Here is a 26120-nt window from a genome sequence, read left to right on the forward strand (position 1 = left end):
TTCTCCTAATTCTAGGTTGCTGTTGTCACCAGGGTGCAGCAGAAGGCAGCAGCTGTGCCAGAGCGTGCTTAGCCAGATTAGACCTCATTTGGCCTGCCTTGGCACCCAGGGGGCAGGAGACTGGCAGCAGCTGGATCAGTCCTAGTTTGGCTTCACCAGAGTGACAGGGGGGCAGGGGAACTGCAGCAGTGGTGCGGGGCACTCGCACAGCCGGATCAGTCCTTGTTCGGCCCTGCTGGGGTTACCAAGGGGCAGGTGAACGACAGTGGCTCAGCAAAGTTGTTGTGGGTTCTTCAATCTTCTCTTGGCTCAGCTCCAAACTATCAGCTTACTTGCCAGACTTCTGTCCTTTAGTCTTCTTCTGGATGGGAGCCTCTCTGGGAAGCTGGCTGCAGTTCACCATCTTGGCTCCACCCCCCAACAGTCCCAATTTTTAACAATTTGTCCCATGTCCCAGGGCGTTTTAAAAAAGTCCCGATTTTTTGAAAGAATGCACGAACAGGTGGGAGAACAGTAAGGGAATATATGCTTTTCGGCTGCCATGTGGCTATTTCACCAGGATATGAGTTTTATATTATTTTTGTTAATTTTATAATGTTAAACTGTAATAACAAATAATTGTTCAGAAGTGATTATTGAGAACTGCTTATCAAAGTTTACATTATTGTCAGGCCCTGCCCCCGCCCATGCCCCACCCCCCATCACTTGTGTCCCACTTTACCAATGTTAAAATCTGGTCACCTTAGATAAAACCCCACCTAATGGATACAAAGGGCAGTATTCAAGTAATGGACATTTTAATAGCCCTGAGTTAAGCCTTGTAACAAAAACATTTGTATTTCCTTAATATTTTGAAATTTAAAAAGAGAAAAATTAAGAAAGTCATCAAGTCAATAATTGAAACCTCTATTCCAAATAAATTAGGGAAAGAAGAGCTAAATACATTCAGAGCAAGCATAAGTAAGTATGTATAAAAATAAGAGAAGAAATGATGGAAAATTCAAACAAAAAATCAATAGAGGAATGTTATTGTATGCACCCCAAACCTAATTGTTTGGAAAATGATCAGAATTGATAAACATCTAGCCAGGGTACATATGAAATAAAGAGAGAAGACATGTTAATACCTAATATCAAGACAGATCAGATATTACTACAGATCTCACATATTAAAAGCCACTCTATGATCATAATTTGACACTTTAGATGAAATAGAACAATTCCTAGAAAGACAAAACTATGAAAACTCAAGTAGAAATAAAGACTGGAGAGACCTATTTCAATTAAAGAAATTTAAAACCTTTCAAAAAAGAAAACTGTAAGGCTGTGTAATTTCACTGGTGAATTCTGCCAAACATTTAAAGAAAGAAATAGCTTCAAGTATATGCATTCTCTTTCAGAAAGTAGAGGAGAAGGGAGAATTCCTCAACTTTTTTCATAGGGCCATCATTATCTTGATACCAAAACTAGAGGAGAAAAAAAAGTATGAGAAATCAGTATCCCTCATGAACACAGATATAAAAATCCTCAATAAAAGTTCCATAAATAGAATCTAAGAATATATAAAAATAATAATATACCTTGAACAAGTGAGGTTTATTCCACAAATGTAAGAGTGGCTTAATCTTTGAAAATAAATCAGTGTAACTCACAATATTAGCAGTCTCAAGAAGAAAAACCATGTGCTTGTACCAATTATTGCCCCAAAAGTACTTGACAATATTCAACATTTATTTACTTTACCATAAAAACTCTCAACATACTAGGAAAAGAAAGGAACTGTCTCAGTCTTATAAATAGCATTTATGAAATGCGTATAGCCAAAGTAATGATAAAAGTCTGAATGTTGGCTTGGCATCTATAGTACAGTGGTTTTGGCTCTGGCCACATGCACCTAGGCTGGTGGGTTCAAACGCTGCCCAGGCAGCTAAACAACAATGACAACTGCAACAAAAAAATAGCTAGGCACTGTGGTGGGCGCCTAGTCCCAGCTACTTGGGAGGCTGAGGGAATCACTTAAGCCCAAGAGTTGGAGGTTGCTGTGAGCTATGATGCTCTGGCACTCTACCAAGGGCTACATAGACTCTGTCTCAAAAAAAAAGAAAGAAAAAAGAAAAGACTGAATGTTTTCCCCAAAGATTGAAAACAGAGCAAGGATGCCCATCTTACCACTCCTATACAACTGATTTTGAGAGTTGAGGAGGAGAAATTCATAAGGTGGCTTTCTTCTTACAACTTTGATTAGCATATTTACTGAGCTGAATATATTATCTTGTTCCATTCCTCCTTAACCAAGACCATTAAATGAGTACTTGATGCAAAAAATTGGCGATTCTAATGAACAAAATTTTGCTCAAGCAGTACAAATTACTGACACAGAACACACCATGTTATTTTATTCCTACATATTTTTCACTAAACTCTCACTTCTGACTTTTGTTTTTATATGATTTATATATGTAGCTTTTCTTGTAACTCCACTGAATCTTTAATCTCTCGATAAATCCTTGCTTATTCTTCAGCTCAGCCTTCGCCTATAGAGAGGCCTTCTCTCAAAAACAAAAAGGTTCATTCTCTTCTTTCTTCAATCTTATGGTCTCTTGAACATGTTCTCATAGTAACAAATCACACCAGACAATAATTAATAGTCAACAATAGGGCCTCTTTTTTCCATGAAGTGTCCATATTATTGGCAAGAACATATTGGTTACTCATAGCTGTAGAAACTTGTTCCTGATAATAGTTTCCAAAACTAATCAACAGTAGACTTGCATATGAGTACAGAAAATTGGTAGGAAGGCTCTAACTCTTAAAAATTAAGATTATACCCTGAGGGTGGTGCCTGTGGCTCAATGGGAGGGCACCTGCCCCATATACCGAGGGTGGTGGGTTCAAACCCAGCCCCAGCCAAATTGCAACAGAAAATAGCCAGGCATTGTAGTGGGTGCCTATAGTCCCAGCTACTCGGGAGGCTGAGGCAGGAGAATATCCTAAGCCCAGGAGTTGGAAGTTGCTGTGAGCTCTGTGATGCCACCACGGCACTCTACCAAGGGCAATAAAGTGCCCCCCACCAAAAAAGGACTATGCCCTGAGGTCACATTTTCTAAAGCCTCTCAGTTTAAACCAGATATCTAAAGAGTATCCACCTCTGTGATCCTTGTCTTGAAAATATAGGCCCTAGTGTCAAGCAAGGTAATCCAGGAATATGAGGAGGAAGATATAAAAAATGAAAGGAAGAAAGCTCTGGAATTGCATCAAACATTAGAGAATACCCCAGTGCTGCTTAAAGAACTCATAAAGGTAAAGTTGTTTAGTTACTAGTATTGCCCTGGGCTTTAACTCACTTTTCTTGCCAAAAATTTATTGGTGATACTACTAATACAGTGGTATTCTCTATAAGGTCTATCTACATTTGGTTTTTAAAAAAACCTGAAGGCTAAAAGAGGAAAAGGTCTGGTCCAACTGTTAACTGATAGCAATTCATAGGGACCGAGGTTGTAGTTGTGGTTGATCTATAATCAGTGCTTCAGCACATTGTGGGTTTTTTTTTTTTTCATTTTTCTCAGATTTATTTTAAGTGTCCAGTTGTAAAAGCTGTAAGAAATATCTCCCTTGTGGTCAATAATTCAGAGTGCTTTGGATTACTTGGATTAAATGGAGCCGGAAAAACGACTACATTAAAAATGTTGGCTGGAGAGGAGACCATCACCTCTGGAGTTGTGTTAATTAACGGCATCAGTGTCACTGAAAATATCAGAAAGGTATTTTTCATCCTAGTCACTGAGTTGGTGCTTTGAGAGGGGAGGTAACCAGGCAAGTAGACGGAGGACAAGGAAGGGAAGCTGAGGGCATTGAGGTATAAATATTCTTTTCTCAAAAATAACGAACTCCAGGAAGAATGATGCACATGATGGCATACTGTGTTTGGGAAATGGCAAACATTCTTTATGGATGAAGCAAAGAATGAGTATCTGTATGTAAGTCAAACAAAAACAGGAAGAGCAGTAATTGCATTAACATGCTGTGACATAATTAGAGATTAATATAAAGCAACCATTACAAAAATCAGTTGTGGAAGATAGTAAGAAAATGGAATTGATAAGATTTAGTTTTCATTTGGAGACAGGTTATTAAAAAAAAAAAGCCCAAGATATTGCTCAGATTATCTATCTTAAGCTAGTGAATGAGTGAAAGATCCATTCACCAAGATAGTACAGATGAGTGTATTTGGAAGAGCATATTTTGAGCTTAAGGTGTCTGTTGCATATCCAAACAGGAGAATAGCCAATAGACAGTTGGAACCCATGGTAGTGAATTGATATAGAGATATAAATTTGAGATATATCAAAGTACACATAAAATTTGTGTGAAAGCAGATGAAATAATGGATGAGGAATGTGTATAAGAAGAAGAAAGACCTGGGCTGAATCCTGAGGATTATTGACATTTCTAAGCTATGGACAGGAAAAATAACGAGAGAGAAAATTAGAAAGCATTAATGAGTTAAGAGGAAAATGTAGGTAAAGTTTATCACACAAGCCAAGTGAGCAGTAATTGTCAAGAAGTAATCCTAGCATTCTGGGAGGCCAGGGTGGATGGATTGCTTGAGCTCAAGAGTTCCAGACCAGCCTGAGAAAGAGCAAGACCCCCATCTCTACTAAAACTAGAAAAATTAACCAGGTGTTGTGATGGGTGTCTGTAGTACCAGCTACTTAGGAGGCTCAGATAAGAGGATCTCTTGAGCCCAAGAGTTTGAGGTTTGCTATGAGCAATGACCCATGGCACTCTACCCAGGGCAACAAAGTGAGACTTTCTCTCAAAAAAAAAAAAAAGGAAATGAAATAGAGATCTCATGCATTAAAAAGTGTCCACTAGATTTCACTAAAGCCTGGACTGTCCACTAGATGAGGAAATAATGAGCATGCATTTCCTTTGAAGGAAGACAGGTATGAAACAAAGGAGGGATAAAATTATACCTGGTGTTTAAGTAGATGACAAGGATAGGCTTGTAATTTTCAGCAACTAGAGCATATTTGCATAGTGGAAAATGCAGTAGGTGTGCAAAAAATATTAACAGGAGATATCCAAAAAAAGAAGGTATTCATTCACATGGAACTTAAATAAAAACAATATTAAAAGGCATTCAAGTAACCTAATTTTGCCTCATTTCTTCTTATGCCCACTTCTTTCACTGTCTATGGGGAAGATTATATATACATGCAGATGTATGATAAAATGCTCAATATCACTGACCATCAGAAAAATGAAAATTAAAACTACAAAGCTTTACCACTCCATAGCTTTTTATGTATATAAAACCAAATATAAAGATCTATTTTCCATTTTATTAAACAAAAGGTAGTATACTATATACAATCTTTTTCACCTTACCAAATTGCTTTTTATGTGGTTTTATGAATTTGCACTATACTTAGTAATGTTTGAGAGTGTGTGTTTCTCTATACTGTTGGCAAAAGACTGCTTGATCTGTTGGATTTTTGGATTTTTACTAGCCTGGTAGTGTTTTAAAATATATATTTTATTTTTTAATTGACATATGTATATATTTGTGAGGTACATAATGGTGTTTTGATATATAATGTATAGTGATCAGATCAAGGTAATCAGCATATCCATCATATCAAATATTTATAACTTCTTTCTGTTGGTAATATTCAATATCCTCCTTCTAGCTATTTGAAATGACAGTAGAAGTTGACCACCCAAGAGATTCTTAACAAACTAGTCAACATACAGAGGTGGTCAGCATAAGGAGCTAGGCCTATTATACTGGTATGTTCATGTGCTGTATGTTTGGTCTGTGAAAATTAGGTTAACTTAAGGTGGTTAATGTAGAAAGGTGGAGGAGGTTCTACTGTATGCGTTATTAACTAGAGGCATCCTAATGTGGTATGGAATGTAGTCTTCCTATCTGGTTGTAATCTTGTAATCTTTAAATCGCCCTTCTCCCCTTCCCAGCCTCTGGTATTGTCTGTTTTAAGAGATCAAAATTTTTTTTAGCTTCAATATGAGTGAGGACATGGAGTATTCATTTGTTTTATTATAGTTTTTTTCTTCCTGTGAACGAAGTTACATAACTTTGTTAGATGATTGAAACTTATTTTCATTTTCATTTCATTTCCTGTGAATAGTCTATTCATATCCTTTATACATTTTTTAATTGTTGACATTTTTCTTTATTACTTTCTTAAAATTCTTCATACATTATTAATTTCTGTAATATGAGTTGCAAATACATTTTGTGTTTGCCTCTTCTTTTCACTCATATTGTTTTTGACCTGCAGATTTGTTTACATAGGTAAATATATCAATCTTCTCATTTATGACCACTTCATTCCAAGTCATTGCTACTGTGAAACTCACTAAACAGAGGTCACTGAAAACATTTCTATAGTGAAATAAAGTTGAGTTTATTTAGTTTGCTGCAGCACAGGAACATGCATACCAGAGGAGAGTCTGGGAAAGAGGACAGGGACTTTTTATAAGATGTGGGCTTGTTTTGATGATTAGAAAGAAGTGAAGATTTGGGAAATGTGTTGATTATTGTGATTTTTAATAAGGAGGCAGACAGGTCACTGGAAAAATCCAATGTTTTCTTGTTGCTATTGTTTGTTTTTGAGACAGAGTCACACTCTGTGCCATAGGTAGAATTCCATGACATCCTAGTTCACAACAACCTCAAACTCCTGGGCTCAAGTGATCCTCTTCCCTCAGCCTCCCAAGTAGCAGGAACTACAGGCACCTGCCACAATGCCTGGCTACTTTTTCTCTTTTTAGTAGAGATGGGGTCTTGCTCTTGCTCAGGCTGGTCTCAAACTCCTGAGCTCAAGCAATCCACCAGCCTTGGCCTCCCAGAATGCTAGGATTACAGGCGTGAGCCACCAAACCTGTCCCCATCACTGGAAAAATAAAAGCAACAGTCAGGGTGGTGCCTGTGGCTCAAAGAGTAGGGTGCCTGCCCCATATGCTGGAGGTGGTAGGTTCAAACCCAGCCCCAGCCAAAAACTGCAAAAAAAAAAAACAAAACAGCAGTCACTGAGTTCAGTCAGAAGAGAGGGTTGTCATTTTTGTGATTGCAGAATGTCCTTTGTTTCAGGCATAGTCATAAAGCGGGCATATCTACCTTGTTCCATTACAATCATTGAGTTGCCTTACCTAATTATTGTTGATAATCTGTGGCAATTATTTATGTTCTGCCTTGGATAGTATATGTTTCTGAGATAGATTCCTTATTAGATAAACCATGTTAAGAAATTAGCTACTTATTTTGAATGGTTATAAATTTTGTCAAGTTTTTTCACTGTCTATGGAGAAGATTATACATACATGCAGATGTATGATAAAATGCTCAACATTATTGACCATCAGGAAAATGCAAATTAAAACTATAATAAGATGTCACCTCATTTAAAATACTGATCCTGTTGGAATGGTTATTATCAAAAAGGCAAAAGATAGGCTCGGTGCCCGTAGTTCAGTGAGTAGGCCACATACACCAAGGCTGGCGGGTTTGAGCCCTGCCTTGGCCTGCTAAACAACAATGACAAGTGAAATCAAAAAATACCTGGGTGTTTTGGCAGGTGCCTATAGTCCCAGCTACTCAGAAGGCTGAGGCAAGAGAATTGCTTGAGCCCAAGAGTTTGAGGTTGCTGTGAGCTGTGATGTCACAGCACTCCACCAAGGGCAACATAGTGAGACTCTATCTCAAAAATAACATGAGCTAGAAAACTTCAGGTTTTCTTCCATGTGATGTGTTTGCTCAGTGGAATAGTTGTTGTGCGTCTAATGCTTATGATTACCCTTTTGATTCAGGTTAGGTCAAGAATTGGCTATTGTCCCCAGTCTGACTCTCTGATGACCTACATGACAGGACGAGAATTGCTGAGCATGTACGCTAGGCTACAGGGAGTCCCTGAGCCAAGTATTCACAACTACGTGGAAGCCTTTTTACATTTAGTATACCTGAAACCCCATGCTGATGAGTTTGTCTACACATACGGGTAAGGCATTATGCTGCTGTAATTATAAGCTACCTACTTGTGTTTCTACTGTTTGGAATGAATGCCTGCAAACTCAACCTAAAACCCCTGTCACACAGAGACAATTACTGTCTCCAATAAGCTAATGTCTTGTCAAGGTTCAGATATCAGGAATGAGGCAGATCCCACTTGTGTGAGGTTAACCTCTTGCAGAAATAGGCCATAGCATTTGCATTTCAAAAATAAAAGTACCTTCATCCCTTTCTTCCTATGGCTTTTGTCTCCCCAAAACAAAAATACATCTTGAATAGTGATGCTGAAAATAATAACCAAAAACAAAGACAATTACAGTGAAAATGAGTTGATGTATACAAAGTCTGCTACTTTGTTAGTCATATCAAGTCAGTATTCTGGAAGGATGAGCTAGTTTTGTTTCATGTATTAATGACATGTATACTCTTAGCTTTTTTTTCTGTCTCCTTTATGACCATAAAGTGGAAAGCGTAAACGTAGACTGAATATAGCTATTGCTCTAATGGGAAACTCTTCAGTTGTCTTCTTGGATGAGCCATCAGCTGGCATGGACCCAGTAGGCAAGCACCTACTCTGGGAAGCAGTTTCATGGATATGTAAAACTGGTAAAGTTATCATCATAGCTTCCCACAGGTATGACCCAATGAGAAGCTTGATTGGAAGTTATAAGGGATTGCAGTGGGTATAGGATGGAATTATTTAGAGCCAGAAATAAGGATCAGTGAATTTATCTAAGAGGGGGAACTATGGGTAAAGGCTTAACCTTCCAAAGGAATTAGCCAACAATCCTCAGTTCTGGAATCTGAAATTAAGAGAAGAGAAGATAGGAAATAAGGGAGCAGTTCCTTTTTTTCTTTTTTTTTTTTTTTTTTTAGACACAGTCTCACTTTGTTGCCCTTGGTAGAGTGCCATGGCATCATAGCTCACAGCAACCTCAAACTCTTGGGTTCAAGAGATTCTCTTGCCTCAGCTTCCCCAGTGGCTGGGACAGCAGGTGTCTGCCACAACATCCGGCTATTTTTAGAGGCAGGGTCTCGTTCTTGCTCAAGGTGGTCTTGAACCTGTGAGCTTAGGCAATCCACCCACGTCAGCCTCACAGAGTACTAGGATTACAGGTGTGAGCCACTACACCTAACCCAGGGAGCTGTTCTTATTGAGGATTTAGGCATCACCTACTTTGAATTTTAAAACAGCCTCTTTTCAAATATGACCTTAGTAGTAATCATCTGTAATAAAGGCTATTTCAAGCCTTATAATCCTGGCTGTGTTGGAAACACAGAATTTACACTCTGAAAGGAAGTCTCTCAGCTGTATCTCCTTTGTTCTTTTAGCATGGAAGAATGTGAGGCCTTCTGTACTAGGCTAGCCATCATGGTGAAGGGGAAGTTCATGTGTCTAGGCAGCCCTCAGGAACTCAAGAACAAGTTTGGTAACATATATACTCTGACAGCAAAGATTAAGATTAATACAGAGGAAGATAAAATAGAGGAATTCAAAGAATTCATCAAAGCTGTTTTCCCAGGTACTATATGTAGGCTTATTTGTGGCAACTGTGATAAGTGCTATTTGTTGTTCTGCTGCAAATCCTCAATTTTTTCAATGAGGCACTAAGTGCCTTTTGAATAATTGAATATCTATGAACTTATCCCTGATTATGCAAAGAAGCTTTCACAAAATAGCATTGGCTCTCACTAATCTCTTGTCTAAGTCAACTAGTAAGATAAAACTGTTCACATGTTCTCATCTAGAAAGAGATAAATTATTGAGAGTCTCTCTTTTTTATCCTTGATCATTCAGATTCCCTTCTTTTTAAGGATGTATTCCCTGCCTTTTCCTGAATTAGACAATGCTTATGAAAAACATACAGAAACAGTAAACTCCCTATCCTCTTTTCAAGGAAATCATCTGGATGTGTAACAATAAAAATCAGTCATTTTGCTAAATGCCCCTCTGTGCACAATGTATGCTAGCAATAGCTCAGTCATTTAAGCAAACAATTATTTCTTTCTCTTCCCCCTATTTACTCTAATATTAAACAGAGATATGTAAAACTTTTTAACAATTTTGACTTGATTGTCTCCACCTTGAATGATCATCCTGTCAATAATGTGATGGTCATAGTGTCAGGGCTCAAGATGAAAATCACAGACGCTATAGCAATGGTGAAGTAGTAAATGGTATTGGCCTATACTAAAGAAGTGACAGCAAGAATGAAAAGGAGATAATGGAGATCATAGATAGATAGATAGATAGATAAAAATGGACAATGCAAGAGGAGAAACCACTATGTGGGAAAGATAATTCAGTATTAATTATAATAATTACAAAGTACCTATGAGATATTCAGATTAATATAGCCATTAAATATTCATTTAATAATATTTATGATATTTATGGAGCACTTACTATATGCCTAAGTTAACCATGCAAAGAATCATATATATTATGAGTAAATCTAATATCTTACTCAACCTAAAAGGGATGGAGGACACCAGGAAAACTGAGAACAGACTGGTCCTGAAGTAGGTGAACACAATAGCCTGGTTATGAAAGTATGGTCTCATACAGTATGTCTAAATGTAAGGTTGCCAATTGACCAACCTTTTCCTATCCTATCCTTATGCAAATTAACTGTTCCAAATGCAGTTTTCCCCATTTAAAGATTGCAGAAAAGAAAGGAAAACAGCATGTGACCTATATGCAAAGATTATCCAGAAAAATAGGAAGGAAAAACATCACACATAAAAGGTAACTTCTGTCTAAGATTAGGAACTGGAAAAAAATATTATATAACTACTTCTCACAGGGTGCAGTGGCTCACACATGTAATCCTAGCACTCTGGGAGGCCAAGGAAAGTGGCTTACTTGAGCTCACGAGTTGGGAACTAGCCTGAGCAAGGGCAAGGCCTCTTCTCTAAAAAATACCTAGGTGTTGATGTGGGCACTGTAATCTCAGCTACTTGGGAGGCTGAGGCAAGAGGATAGCTTGAGCCCAAGTTTGAGGTTGCTATACAGAGCGATAACTCCTGCACTCTACCAGGGACAAGAAAGTGTCTTAAATTTGTCTTAAATAAACAAATACTTCTCCCTAAAGGCAAAGAATTTCAGTGAAAAGACATTATTTTTTCAAGACCACAAAGAGTTCCATTTTCTACAGCATGGCAAGTTGTATTCTCAGAAAGATGAGCCATTTTACAAATTCTATAAGCTTTCATGATAAAAACTCTCAGAAACTAGGAATAGAGAAAAAATTACTCAACATAATAAAGGTCATTTATGAAAACCCACGTCTAATGTCATTAGATGGAAGAAACATCTCCATCTCCTGTGGAGAAAGACTGAAAGATTTCTCCATGAAGATCAGAAATAGGGATACCTGCTTTCACAGATTCTATAACCTGAGAATTTGTTGAATTTATTTATGAATTTCAGAAGTCTTCAGGTGGAGTCTTCAGGGTTTTCTAGATATAAGACCATATCATCAGCAAGCAAGGATACTTTGATCTCTTTCCTGATCTTTTTTCTTTCTATTTCCAGATTGCTTTTGCTAGGTCTTCAAATACATGTTAATTAGAAGAGGTGCCAATGAGCACCCTTGTCTTGCTCCAGTTCTTAGCGGGAATGTTTTCAACTTTTCTCCATTCAGTACGATGTTGACTGTGGTTTTGACATATATGGCTTTTATAATTTTAAGATATGTTCTTTCTATGCCTCGTTTGTTGAGGGTTTTTATCATGAAAGGGTGCTGGATTTTATCAAATGCTTTTTCTCCATCTATTAAGATGATCATATGGCCTTTGTTTTTGTTTCTGTTTATGTGGTTAATCATGTTTATTGATTTGCATATTTTAACAATCTTTGCATCCCTGGGATGAAACCCTCTTCATCCTAATGAATTATCTTTATGTTGTGCTGTTGAATTCAGTTTTCTAGTCTTTTTCTGAGGATTTTTGCATCTATGTTCATAAAAGAAATTGGTATGTAGTTTAACCTTTGTTGTGTCTTTTTTTTGGTTTTGATATTAAGATAATGCAGCTTCATAGAATGACATAGGGAAGATCTGCTCCTCTTGATATAGAATAGTTTCTGTGAGGTAGGTACTGCCTCTTCTTTGTAGGGTCTGATAGAATTTGCCTATGAATCCATCTGGTTCAAGGCTGTATTCTGTTGGGAGATTTTTTTTTTTATTATTGCTTCAATCTCATTGTTCATTATTGGTCTGTCAGTATTTCTGTTTCTTCCTGATTCAGGTTTGGAAGGTTATGTGTTTATAGGAAATTGTCCTTTTCTTCTAGATTTTCTAGCTTGTTTTCATGGAGGTTTTCATAATTTTCACAGATGATATTTTGTATTTCTGCAGTATCAATACCAATGTCTCTTTTTTCATTTCTGGTTGAGCTTATTTGAGTCCTTTCTATTCTGTTTCTTGCAAATAGCTAGTGATCTATTCATTTTGTTTATCTTTTTTTTTTTTTTGAGACAGAGACTTACTATGTCACTCTCAGTAGAGTGCTGTGGCATCACAGCTCACAGGAACCTCAAACTATTGGGCTTAAGCAATTCTCTTGCTTCAGCCTCCCAAGCAGCTGGGACTACAGGCGTCTGCCTCAATGCCCAGTTATTTTTCTGGTTACAGTTGTTTAGCTGGCCCAGGCCGGGTTCAAACCTGCCACCTTGGTGTATGTGGCTGGCGCCGCAACCACTGTGCTATGAGCGCCAAGCCATTTTGTTTATCTTTTCAAAGAACCAACTTTTTGTTTTATTAATAATTTGGTGGGGTTTTGTTTGTTTTGTTTTGGTTTTGGTTTTGGGGGGAGGTTGTTTGTTTATTTTGGTTTCCATTTGATTTAGTTCTTCTCTGAGCTTTATTATTTCTTTATTTTGCTGGCTTTGGATTTGGTTTGCCCTTCTTTTTCTAGTTCCTTGACATGTGATATTAACTTATTAATTAGTGATCTTTGTCTTTTTGATGTAGGCACTTAAAGGTTATGGACTTTTCCCTTAGGACTGTTTTTACCGTATCCCACAGGTTTTGAAAGCTTATGTCTCCTTTGTCATTCAGTTTGAGGACTCTTGATTTTCATGTTAATTTCATCATTGACCCAAGGATCCTTCAGTAGCAGGTTGTTTAACTTCCATGATTATGTGTAGATTTGAATGTTTCGCTTGAAATTTATTTGTAGTTTTATTCCACTGTGGTCAAAGAGGATACATGGTATGATTCCATTTTTTTTTATTTGCTAAGATCCATTTTTTGTGTCCTAAGATATGATCAGTGTTGGAAAATGTCCTCATCCTGATGAAAAATATGTATATTCAGGGATTTGGGAGAAGTTTCTGCAAATGTCTTTAGGTCCATTTGTTCCAGAGTCCTATTTAAATCCATTATTTATTTATTTATTTTCTGCTTCAATAATCTGTCTAGTTCTTTCAGTGGACTATTGAAGTTCCCAGCCATAAGAATGGTACTATTTATTTCTTTGCTTAAATCTAGAGGAATTTGCATTATGAAAGTGGGAGGTCCTATGTTAGATGCATATATACTTAGGACTGTCATGCCTTCTTGCTGAATTGCACCTTTACCATTATATTATTACCTTCTTTGTCTTCCTTTACCATTGTTGATTTAAAGGCAATTTTCTCTGGTATGAGAATTGCTACATCTGCTCCCTTATGGTTTGTGTTTGCATGGAAATTTTTTCCATTCCTTCATCTTGAGTCTCTGTGAGTCCTTGTATCAAATTTGTTTCCTACAGACAGCAGATGCTTAGATTGTGCTTTTTCATCCTTTCAGCCAGTCTATATCTTTACATGGGGCATTCAGACCAATCATGTTGAGTGTTAGTATTGATTTGTGGGATGCTGTTCTGTTCATCATGTTGAATTATGACTCATTGTTTTGTTTTCTCTCTCACACTATTGTTTTATAAGACGTGTGAGCTATAACTTTTGGGTATGTATCTATTGTACCTATTGCATGTATAATGCATTTATGAGCATTTCTTGTAGGAAGATCTAGTAATGACAAATTCCTTTAGCATTTGCTTGCCTTGAAAAGTCATTATCACCTTATCATTAATGAAACTTCATTTTACAGGAAACAAAATTCTTGGCTGGCAGCTGTTCTGTTCAAGAAGATTAAAAATGGGACCCTAATTCCTTGGAGAATTGTAAGGTCTCCTCTGGGACATCTGCTGTTAATCTGAAGGATTTTCCTTTGTAAGTTAGTTGTTGCTGTCATTTTACAGCTTGTAGAATTTCCTCCCTCATCTTGAATTTGGCCAGGCTATTGACTATAGGTCTTAGAGATGTCTTATTGCTGTGAATCTTCTTAGTGTGCAATGACCATCTTGTATCTAAATGTCTGCATCCCTGGTGATACCATAGAAATTCTCCTCAATAATTCCCTCAAATAGATTGTGTGTTTTGCTTTTTCTGCTTCACTCTCCAGGACACCTATAATTTATATATTGGCTCCTTTCACACAGTTCCTTATTTCTGCAAGTGATTTTCATTCTTTTTCTTTTTCCTGCATCTTTGACTGACTGCCTTAGTTTAAAAGCCTTGTCTTCAAGCCCCAACATTCCTTCTTCTAGTGTAGTTTTATTCCACTGTGGTCTAAGAAGATACATGGTATGATTTCATTTTTTTTAATTTGCTAACATTTGTTTTGTGTGTCCTTCTGTTTTTGGCTTCTTTCAATGGTTTTCAACTTTCTATTAAATTCCATTTATCCTGTTTGCCATTCATATTCTGAATTTCATTTCTGACATTTCAACAATTCATTTCAGTTAGAGTCCATTGCTGTTGATCTGTTGTGTTCCTATGGGGATATCAAACTAGCGTGATTTTTCACATTGCCAGAATTTTTCTGCTGCTTCTTCTCATCTGAAATATCTTCTCTCAGCTCAAGGATAATAGTTTTGCAGTGTACCTTTTCTCCTTTGCTAGGAGCTCTCCTACTTAGAAGGAAATAAGGTCTCTAGATAGCGCTTTTGGGTCTTAGTCCAGATGATTGATTGACCTGGTGGGAGAGTGACAGATGTACTGAGAGCCTGCAACAGCCATTTTCCATCATCTCAGTCTCCCATGGTTGTCACATCTATGCTGACGCTCGGAAATATTTGTTTGGATTGGTATATTTACCCCAGGCCACTGTTGGAAGTTCAGGAAAGGGGCTGCACAAGTCCTTCTCCATGGAGGTAAGTGGTGTGGCTGGCACCAGGGTAAGTCATGGTCCCTTGACATGTCTTAATGCATGGGGAAGGGTTTTGGGATCTTGTCAGGTACCTGGGTATATCAAAGGACCACAGTTGGTAACACAGCAGGTTGTGGGACTTTGGCGGGGGCCTGAGTGTTTCTCAGGACCTTGGCCAGTGTCTGGGTGTGCTGTAGTGCCTGGGTCAGTGCTGGTAGATCTTCGTGCGGAGTTATAGGTTGGTCCCCAGGCCTTGTTGGAGGACCTTGAGGCAGGCATAGCAAGAAATTTCTCTGCCCAGATATCCCTGCAGTGATCCCAGCGACTATTTGGCAAGGCTATCTAGACAGTAGCCACAGGTGTCAGGGCTATGGCTGTTCACTTTATCCGGGTCTAGATGTAATGGCAGTATGTGACTGAGGGTGGCTTGTAACTAGCAAGTCCATGGTGGAGACCTGAACTGCAAGCATGGCATTATGCAATGCCATGGGGACATGGCCTGCTGACCAGCAGGCAGAACCAAGGGCTTGTTCTACTAGTCAATGGTCAGTATCATTGTGGTAAGGCCTATTGGCTGGCAGACAAAACCACCAAACATGGCCTAGCAGGTCTGAGGTGTGCCTTGCCTACTCTCCAATGCAAATTTACTAAACACTCTCTAAGCAGTTTCCTGACAAGTATGGAACCCACAGTGATTGAGGGGAGCCCTTCATAACTCCAGTCACATTGTCCAGAAGGGGAGTATGAGGCTTTGGGGTTCTCTCATTTATCTCTTCCCTGTTAGAGTCTCCCTGAGATGCCTTCCAACCTTGGTCAGTGGAACTCCCCATCCTCATCTGCTTCACTCTGTGTCTCCCATCAGTTCTCTGATGATTTACAATGCTCTGTTCAAGAGGGCCCATCATAGGTGAGCATCTACTTGTGTTTGTCAGTCCTCCTGAAGAGCAGCATGTGGGGGCTACTGCTAGTCTGCCATATTGGCCCTTTCCCTGAAGGAAGGTATTCTGATATTTCTGCTGCCAGTGACTGCAAACATGATAAGTGCCTGTTAATATTATAGACTGGATTGGTCTCTGAGTCATAGGCTGTGTTGCAATTGAGTGAAAAATACACAAGAAAATCTTGAAGAATTTCTCTGAGGTATGCAAGCCAAATTTAGCCCTCTCCAAGTAATGTTGCTTGAACTGAGAAATTGATAAATCAAACTTATAGTAGGACTGGTTGTTTGTATCTTTGTCATTGTTGCCTCTTACTGTTACATTGCTTGTTGTTATCTTCTTTCTAGGTCTAAATCTTCTCAAATAATTCACAATGCCCTAATTGTGGAAAACAGTGGTTCCCTAGTTTGAAAATGAATGTTACCAAATATTCTTAGATTCTTCTTAAGAAGCTGATTATTACCCTGAGAAGGTCAATAGAAACCTTTATCTTTTTCACTTGTGTGGGCTCCCCAAAACCTCACCAGATAGACCTACAAAATGCTTGACATCCATTTCCTCTGGATCCTTCATTGGTTAAAAAAAGAATATGTGACTCCAAAGTAGCTGGTTTTTATCCCTACATTGCCATTAATCTTTACCTGAACAGACAAAACCTTAAGTTAAAAAACTTGGCCAAAACAAATGACTTCTATAAAAATAAAAATCATCAAAACTCGAGAAAGTCTTGCGCTAATAGCCTGAGGAAGAAGGAAAAATAACTTATCTCTAATTCTGACCCACACTCTTACTATTTTGGGAAACTGCTTAAATTGTTGGATCTGCTTCCATGGCTGACACATATTTTTTTAGCATGAATTTAGTCAGTATCCAAGCCAGGTTATTCATCTAGAGCGAGACTAATCCACGTTTCCTATAAACAATGGAACTAGCTTACCACTCCTAAAAAGTTGTACAGCCTAATTATTGGCATATGACAAGGTAATCCCAGAAGTTTGGTTCCACCTTGTGTGTTGCATATTATATTTCTCATGGCAACTTTTGTGAAAAAACATCTTCACTGTAGCTGAATCCTAGGTTGTTCCAGTAAATTTTATTATAAAACTATTTTCTAAATTCTGTCATTTATACACATACATTGATCAGTGATTTTATACATATATATATACACACACACATACATACAGAGTTTAACATACAACCATCTATTCATCATTGGCTTTAGCAATCCTCAGTGTGACTGTGACATTATTAACTGTTCACTGTCAGAGAAATCACATGCTATTAGGTAACATCTACATAAGTTACATAAAAACATCAGAAATGCCACCTATTTACACTTACTTAGCTTTGCATAAACAAAGACTATCCTATCAGAATTTACAGTGTCCTCTCCTGGAAATGGAAAAGTACCTATACTATGAGAAACATGACAAAAGGAATTCTCAAGACTGACTCCATATATATTATGAACAGTCTAGGGGAAACACCTTTCTTCAAACCAACAAGATCTTGCTGAATATTGGTCACATTTTGGACTTCTCTTGTTTGTGAAAATCATGGAACTAGTTGGGGTTAAGCAACTTAGGAAAGCTGTTGTAAACATCTCAGAGGCCACTGAACAATTTTTAAATTACACTTAAGATGCTAGGTATCTAGTGCTTTTGTATTACTTCACCAATGTTATCAAGAGCCCAGATGCTTTCTGTCTTCCCCATGGAATCTTTATCATGTTTTCTTTCTGTTTTTATGGCAATGTCTTCAATGAGTACAACATGGATTGTTGTTGCACCAGATATTTCAATCCTAAGCAAAAGCTTAAAGTAGGAAGCAAAAGGTTTTCTCCTTTAGAGTCTATCTTTTAGTTAGGAATAAAATCTTTCACCAAAGTTCTTAGCGGATTTCTTGTTACACATCCTTAGAAGGCACTGGTTCACAAGGGAACCTAGAAAAGCCCACTAAGTTTGGTAGGTCCCTTGAGATCACCAAGACCTCACCTCCACCAAATAGAGAAAGGGGGGAAAGGCCAAAAAACAGCAGTTTAGCACAGTGGGGACCTACCACTGGCATCCTTTCAAAGGCCAAAGCTAGAAGGATCCCCTTTACCAGGAGATCAATTCTCCTAGGGCCAGGCCAATGTTGTGGTACCACAGTCCAAGACTCAGAGTGAGGCTCTATTCCATAAATGGAATATTAATTGACAAACAGTAAAATAGAACAGAAAAAAGATATAATAATAGTAATATATAAAGAGAATTGAAAATAAGAGTTATATAAGAAGTAAAAAAAAAATGGGGGTTTATCTTAGTTGTTATTTGACAAATTTATGTGGGAAAGATAAGAAAAGTAGAAAGAGCTTTACAAAAAGAAAGAGAGAAAGAGAAATGGAAAGGAAAGAAAGAATAACAGAGGTAGGAAAACTTTAGCAAAAATGAGCCTTTGTCATTGAAGAAAATAAATATGTAAAAATAAAAATACCATCAAATAACACAAAACAAAAAAACTTGAGGAATAAAACTAGGGAGAAAAGAGAAGGAAAACTAACAAAAATGGGGCCTTGCTATTGAAGAAGGAAAAAATGAAAAATTATAATTACAAAAAAAAAAAGAAAGAAAGAAATCTAGGGGAAATTTTTTGGAAAAAATTTTTGAAAGGAACAAATACATATATAGTCATATATTACTTAGAGAACAGGTGTTTTTCTGGGGTATGATATGCTAATCATGACACTGATATGGCTGTATAAGATGGGGGCTAGAAACCCCTATCTTGCCAAGGAGACTAAGTCCTATATTCCTGATTTCTTTGCCCTCAATCCCCACAGGGTTGAGAGCCTGAAGGTCTCATCAACCTGCTTAATAGACACACCTCAGCCTTTCTAAACTGTGTTCCTTGGCCACGCAGTTGCTATACCAGGAAAGCATGTGTCACTCAAGTCTCCCCATGGGTGGCTGCCCAACTTAGCAGGTGTACCAGAACTGGCCTTGCACTGGGACCTTGTGGGCTGATCCTGCAAGGCAGCTCTCCCACGATGGCTGCACCCAGACAGTAGCTGAACAACAAGATCTCTACTGTGCCTGGTGGCTCAGTCCCAGCCCCTGGGTACTCTTCAAGATCACTTGTTCACCTGTCTAAGCTCTCCCTAGGTAATTCCACCAAGTGCCCAGGTCCAAAAAAAGAAAAAGCCTGGGAGCAGACCTCTCTGTCCAAAAACTACCAAACCTGCCAGCCTCTACCGATATACAAGTATTTGCCCTCTCTGTGATTCTCCACTGCTCCCAATATCCTCATCAGCTCCTAGAGTCTCCTGCTACTTCCCTATGTCCCCAGTTTAATGTTTCTGGGCAGGGCTCAGAAGCCAGGGGGTTAAGTGGAATCCCTTCTCCTCAATTTCACCACTCAGTAGCTGCAAAGGAGCTGTCACTGGTCACCATCTTTCTCTGCCCCCCTCCCACCTTTTGCAGTTTTTACAAACTACAAGAAATAAGACCATATTTCACAAGGAAGTAAATCTATCAAAATATTTAAGGTTATGTGTACTAAAGATTACAACCTTTGGGATTGCATCATCATTTGTATTAACTGCGTATATTTTCCCTTCCTTTGGTGTGGAAAATTGGAATAGGAATTACCTGGTAATATTTTAAAACTCTATGAAATACTGGGCCCCTCTCATGTTACTCACCTGTCAAAATCTTTCCTTTTTTAGGTAGCATAATAAACCAGGAGTATCAAGGGATTCTTGGCTACTACATTCCCAGTCAGGAAATTTGCTGGGGAAAGGTGATTGTTTTAATCATACCCTTGTAACATCATGTATTAATAGAAGACTTCTAGGCAGTTTTGGAATTCAAGCATGTGGAATAGGAACTGGACATTGACAGGGTGGCAGTAACTTTAAGTTACTTTCCAAAGGCCTTATTAGTTTAGTTGATTGAGACTTCTGACCCTAAATTCTATTGGTATATCATGCCCATCAAGAAAATGGGGACGGAGAACTGCCTCCTCTCCTCTATTTTTCAATCATTTTTCCCTTCTATTTTCTAACTTCCCCCTTTTGTATCTTTTTGTCACTAAGCATAAATTTGGCAGGAGTTGGGGTTGGTAGGATAAGGGAAAAAATTATCTGGAAACATAACAATAGTAGTAACTTCACCATTTTTTTCTGTTAAAGGTGTTTAATGTTTTGGAGGAAGCTAAAGTGATGTTCAATTTAGAAGACTATTCTGTCCATCAGATATCACTGGAACAAATCTTCCTGACTTTTGCTAATACAGATAAAAAGGAAAATGCACAATGAGTAAATAAAGCTGCTATGTGAGATTCAACCAGTGAGCCTTCTGTCCTTCTTAGATTGTTGGCTTTAAGTGGACACATAGAGGCATATTTCTTTCTTTTTAAAAATACTCAAAAATTGATATCTGGAAACTAAAAGTGAATAGGCCCAAAAAAGAGAAAATGTGGATTATGAATAACTATTTTTTAATGGAAATACTGATCAAAATTACCCCACCTCCACCTTCCAAAAATAAACCTCATGAGTTTTAACTTCTTTTAATGAATTTCTCTTATTCACAAATATTTCAGTCTTCAGACTCATTTTATAAGAGCATATAATTTTGAAAGTGTAAAGGAAGTAAATTTCTTCCCTGTCCTGTCAGGGTTGCCAGCTGGCTTTAACAATGAAACAATGGACATAAAACATATTAACAGGAGGAAAGCATACAAATTTTATTTAGTAATTTTTACACATACATGAAAGCCCTCACAAGCAAAATGAAGATCCATGAACCAGTTAGAGCCAAATACATATATAAGATTGGACAAAGAGTAGTGAATTTTGAAGATTTTAATTTTATTTTTAAGACACAGGATCTCTGTTACCTATGGTGGAGTGGATAAGTGAGATCATAGATTACTGAGCCTCAAACTCCTGAGCTTAAAGGATCTCCCCATCTCAGCCTCTGTAGTAACTAGGACTACAGGCATGAGTCACTGCATCCCACCTAGAGTAGTAAATTGTGAGAACATGACAAGACAAAGGAGTTGGGGGGGTTATAGCAGTTAATTGTGAAAAAGTGATTAGGAAACAGTTAAACAAAATTACACAAATTTTTCTCAGCTTTGATTCCCATCTCTGGTGATAAAAATGTCATTCAGCTGTTAAACTACGGCACGTCAAAATTTTAAAGAGTTTATTTGAGCAGACAGCAATTCATGAATTGGGCAACTCCAGACCACAGGTAGGTTGAGGATCCAATGAAGGGACACAAGGGAAGGCTTTCATAGGATAAATGCAGAAGCAAGGCAAAGAAAATATTTGATTGGTTAAAATAAAGCAGTATAGTTATTTAGATCATTCCAGTGGAAGGTCACTCGTTAGGGTTTAGTTGGCACTTTTTATGGCTAAACTTGTTTCTTTTTATCATTTACAATGAGTTCTGTTTTGGTTTGCTTACATAGGAACCCAGGGCAATGGAGCTACTTCAGCCTAAGGACCTCTGAATTAATTATTTTAACACAGGAAGGACACCTTTCACATAGGAATTTTATCTCCTGCTCTCAGAAAAAAAAGAAAGGGAGGAGGGGCAGAGGCAAGATGGCTGACTGTAGCCAACTTTCCACAGAGGGTCCCATCCAGAAGGAGAGTTAAAGGACAGAAGTTTAGCAAGTGAACTGATGGTTTGGAGCTGAGCCAAGAGAGAAGGTTGAAGAATGCACATCAACCCTGCTGAGGCTAGCTGTGACCCCAAGGAAACAAACAATAGGTATAAAATACATCACCAAGTGGACGGGAGTACCCTCCCCCATGAGAACATACTTTCTACAAACAAATGTAGAAAATGCAAAAATGTCATTCAGCTGTTAAACTACAGCACGTTAAAATTTTAAAGAGTTTATTTGAGCAGACAGCAGATATCCTCCTATTTTATCCCACAGGAGAAACCCTCTAAAAACCAGAACTCATTCCCCAGAGAGGACCTACCAGTGTGCTGTGGCACTTTCCTGCCAGGCATAAAACTGTATAAAATTGTATATATTCTCTACCTGAAACTCTGAACTCCCAGCATTCCCTTCTACTCTCACACTGAGATCTAGAAGCCTGTGCCCCATGGAGTCCAGAAACTTGGGCATTTTCTTGAGAGGTGTGGATAGGATATGGGCTATTACAGGTCTGTGCTGATTCTGTGGCATGGAAGTAAGGAGAGAACAGTGAACTGAGGGAACCATATGGGAGAGGGAGAGGTAGTGCCCTGCAGCACAGAGCAGCAGCAGTGACAGGAACAATAGGGCTCACACCCCAGGGGATATTTTGGAGAGATACTCCCTACCTCTCTGGGCAACCAGAGGAAGACAGGCATCTTCTCCAGTGGCAGCCACTGGCAGAACAGATCTAGGACAGAAACTCAGACCCCATGAGTAAAGGGTATGCCTGAGGTGGTACCTGCCTAGGTGGGGCATGGCAGAGACAGAGACTAGAATACCAGTGTGCAGACACAGCATACTCCCAGGGCAGGGCTGAGCCAGAAGGACTGCTTTAGTGAGCCTAAGCAGCACCCAGCACCCAGGGGATCATAGCTGAGACAAAAGCAGGCAGGGAGAGACAGTTGTCCTGTCTCACACTGAGCTCTAACCCCGCCTGCCCCAACACAGAGTGCAACGGAGACAGACATGCCAGCTCCAGGCAGTGGCACAGACCAGGGCTGAGTCACAGTTTCTGTGAACTCAAACAATGCCTGGCCCACAGGGGAATATAGCCATGGCAGAAACTGAAGAGGTTAATGTAACTTCATTTTAGAACTAAAGCCCATAACAAAAAAAAAAAACACAGCAACTCCCCTTCTGGGCAAGGTCACCCAGGTGGAACCAGTCTATCAGAAGGGGACAGGCATCCCTTCTCCACACTTCTGGGCAAGGTCAATCAGCCCAGAAGGAGCCAGTCTATCAGAAGCAGACAAGCAACTCCACCCCCAGAAAGTCCCTAACTGTAAACAGCTCAGCCAATAGCAACCCCTCCTGACAAAACACCCAGTGAAATTCCTCTATATGCTTTAAAAACCTCCCCTAGTTTCACTTCGGGGTCACCCTACTCTGCAGCTATGCTGTAGAGTGGAGTGACCCAGGCATTTGCTTGAATAAAGGCACTCTTATGTTTTTACATGTGTGTATGGTGATCTCTCAGTGGCAATTTAGGTCCCAACAAAACAAATTCTGTGAAAATGGAAGTGTCAGCAACATCAATCAGGGGCAGAGCTGGAACTGAGTGAACTGCCCAGCTTCCATTAAGTGCCTGAGGTTGTCAGGCCTCAGGTCCCCCTGCCAGATGGTGGCAGAGAGCAGCAGCTTGGCCAAAGAGACAGAGATCTCCCTGTGACTCAGGCAGGCACAAACCCCTGGAACATCTGCTCATTGAAAGGAACTGGATGACAGCCCTGCAGGGTTATTCATGTTACCAGCGTTTTTCCACTGATTCTGCCCCATGATTATTTTACACTGTTTGGCTAGATGAGCTAATAAGGTGAAGTTGGTTTGGAGGCTCCTGGTGTAGTGATTAACCAGCCCACACCCTCTGGGTGTGACAGAGGTGTGAGGTGGGGAAGGAGGCATCAACCTTCCCAGACTAATACATTTGCTGTGTGGATCCTTCTAACTCCATCGAGCACTGGAGTGAATCATACTTGAGTTGCCAGCCGACCCCTATTATCTAGTTGCCAGAGACCTTTTGAACTCTCCCACCTGAGATGGGGTGCTGACTGGGATGATTGATTTGGATCTCTTGAACTGGGCCAATCACCCAAGGACTATCCAAAGTGGTACCATGAGTGTGTGGTTGTGGCAAGGTTTGATTTTACTTTTCCAGTTGTTGTCCATGGAGGGTGGAGTGACATAAGTGCTGGTATTACTCCACAGCTAAGACTTCAACCCAGAGTAACTGATTCACTAGGGTAGCACAGAGACCAGATGAAAACAAGATGGAGCGACTTAGCCCAACCACATCAAGCAGGTCTCCAGTGTCTTAGGCCATAGCACTCTATGGGTCCTTTTCAAAACACTAGGGGAAAAGGTACAGACATCAGTCCCAGCACTTGGGCAAAGGGCTAGTTAATCACTACTCCAGGAGCCTCCAAACCAACTTCACCTTATCAGCTCATCTAGCCAAACACTGTAAAATAATCATGGGGCAGAATCAGTGGAAAAACTCTGGTAACATGAATAACCAGTGTAGATCAACTCCCCCAAAGAACAGCATGGTGGACACACTGAAGATCCCATTCATAAACAAATGGCTGAGATGTCAGATATTGAATTCAGAATTTGGATTGCAACAAGATTAATAGAATGGAGGTAAAGTTGGAATTAGAAATTCAAGGAGCATTTCAAAAGTTGTCTCAAGAATTCAATGAATTCAAAGACAAAAATCACCAAAGATTTTGACATATTGAGGCAAGAACTTGCAGCCCTCAAAGATTTGAGAAATACACTAGAATCCTTCAGTAACAGAATGGGGTGGACAGAAGAAAGGATTTCTGACACTGAAGACAAAGCTTTTGAACACTCCCAAATGCTGAAAGAGGAAGAGAAGTGGAGAGCAAAAACATATCATTCTCTCAGAGAGCTCTGGGATACTTCGACAAAAACTAATATTCGCCTTATAGGAATTCCTGAAGGCCATGAGATTGCTTCAGAAGGCACAGATGCTCTACTTCATGAGACATGCCAAGAGATTCTGAAATTAGGATAGCAGACAGTTTCAGAACCCCAGCACAACTCAACCCAAATAAAACATCTCCTAGGCACATTAGAATTAACTCTGTGAAAGTTAATATTAAGGAGAAAATTCTGGGCTCGGCGCCTATAGCTCAACCGGCTAAGGCGCCAGCCACGTACACCTAAGGTGGCGGATTGAATCCCCAGCCCAGACCTGCCAAACAACAATGACGGCTGCAACCAAAAAATAACCGGGCGTTGTGGCGGGCGCCTGTGGTCCCAGCTACGTGGGAGGCGGAGGCAGGAGACTCGCTTGAGCCCAGGAGCTGGAGGTTGCTGTGAGCTGTAATGCCATGGCACTCTACCCAGGGGGACAGCTTGAGACTCTGTCTCAAAAAAAAAAAAAAGGAGAAAATTCTGCAAGCAGCCATACATAAGAAAGCCATAACCTACAAAGGGAAGAATATTAGAATGACTGCAGATCTCTCTGCTGAAAGCTTTCAAGCTAGAAGAGGGTGGTCATCGAACTTTAACCTCCTAAAACAAAATAACTTTCAACCCAGGATCCTGTATCCAGCTAAACTGAGTTTCATCTATGATGGAGAAATTAAATACTTTCATGTCATTCACATGTTGAAGAAATTTGCCATAACTAAACCAGATCTCCAGGAAATTCTCAAAACTATCCTCAATAATGAACAGTGTAATCCTCCACCATAAAAGTAAACCCACTCAAAAACTTTTGATCAAATTCCAACTTCCACAATGGCAAAAGGATTAAAAATGTCTACTGGACTTTTGAGCAACTCGATGCCCAAAATTTTACCAGGCTTATCAATAATTTCAATCAATGTGAATGTCTTAAATTGCCCCCTAAAGAGGCACAAATTGGCTGATTGGATACAGAAACTCAGACCAGACATCTGTTGTATACAGGAATCTCAACTTACCTTAAGAGACAAATATAGACTCGGGGTGAAGGGATGGTCATCTATATTCCAGACTAATAGAAACCAGAAAAAAGCAGGTTTTGCAATTTTATCTGCAGATACAATCTGCAGATACTTTTAAACCAATAAAAGTAACCAAAGATAAACATGGCCACTTTATATTTGTTAAGGGAAATACTCAATATGATGAGATCTGAATTATCAATATCTATGCACCCAACCAGAATGCACCTCAATTTATAAAAGAGACTCTAACTGGCATGAGCAACTTGATCTCTCCCAGCTCCATCAT

The 26120-nt window shown here is 39.1% G+C and overlaps 1 protein-coding gene across 1 annotated transcript in view; it reads left to right on the top strand.

The window, feature by feature from the left end:
* Positions 1-20469, top strand: part of LOC111727156 (ATP-binding cassette sub-family A member 3-like) — a gene marked incomplete at its 5' end in the record, with an annotated part of 186952 nt that extends 166483 nt beyond the window's left edge. The window contains 7 exons of the mRNA XM_023516691.1: positions 3175-3300; positions 3567-3761; positions 7834-8021; positions 8496-8666; positions 9365-9555; positions 19879-19952; positions 20344-20469. Of these exons, the coding sequence (XP_023372459.1) occupies positions 3175-3300; positions 3567-3761; positions 7834-8021; positions 8496-8666; positions 9365-9555; positions 19879-19952; positions 20344-20469 (1071 nt within the window). The remainder of the gene's footprint in view (positions 1-3174; positions 3301-3566; positions 3762-7833; positions 8022-8495; positions 8667-9364; positions 9556-19878; positions 19953-20343) is intronic.
* Between the last annotated feature and the right edge of the window lie 5651 nt (positions 20470-26120).

The sequence above is a fragment of the Otolemur garnettii genome, unplaced genomic scaffold, assembly GCF_000181295.1.
Source record: "Otolemur garnettii isolate 467f Iridium unplaced genomic scaffold, OtoGar3 scaffold00096, whole genome shotgun sequence".
Lineage (NCBI taxonomy): Eukaryota > Metazoa > Chordata > Mammalia > Primates > Galagidae > Otolemur > Otolemur garnettii.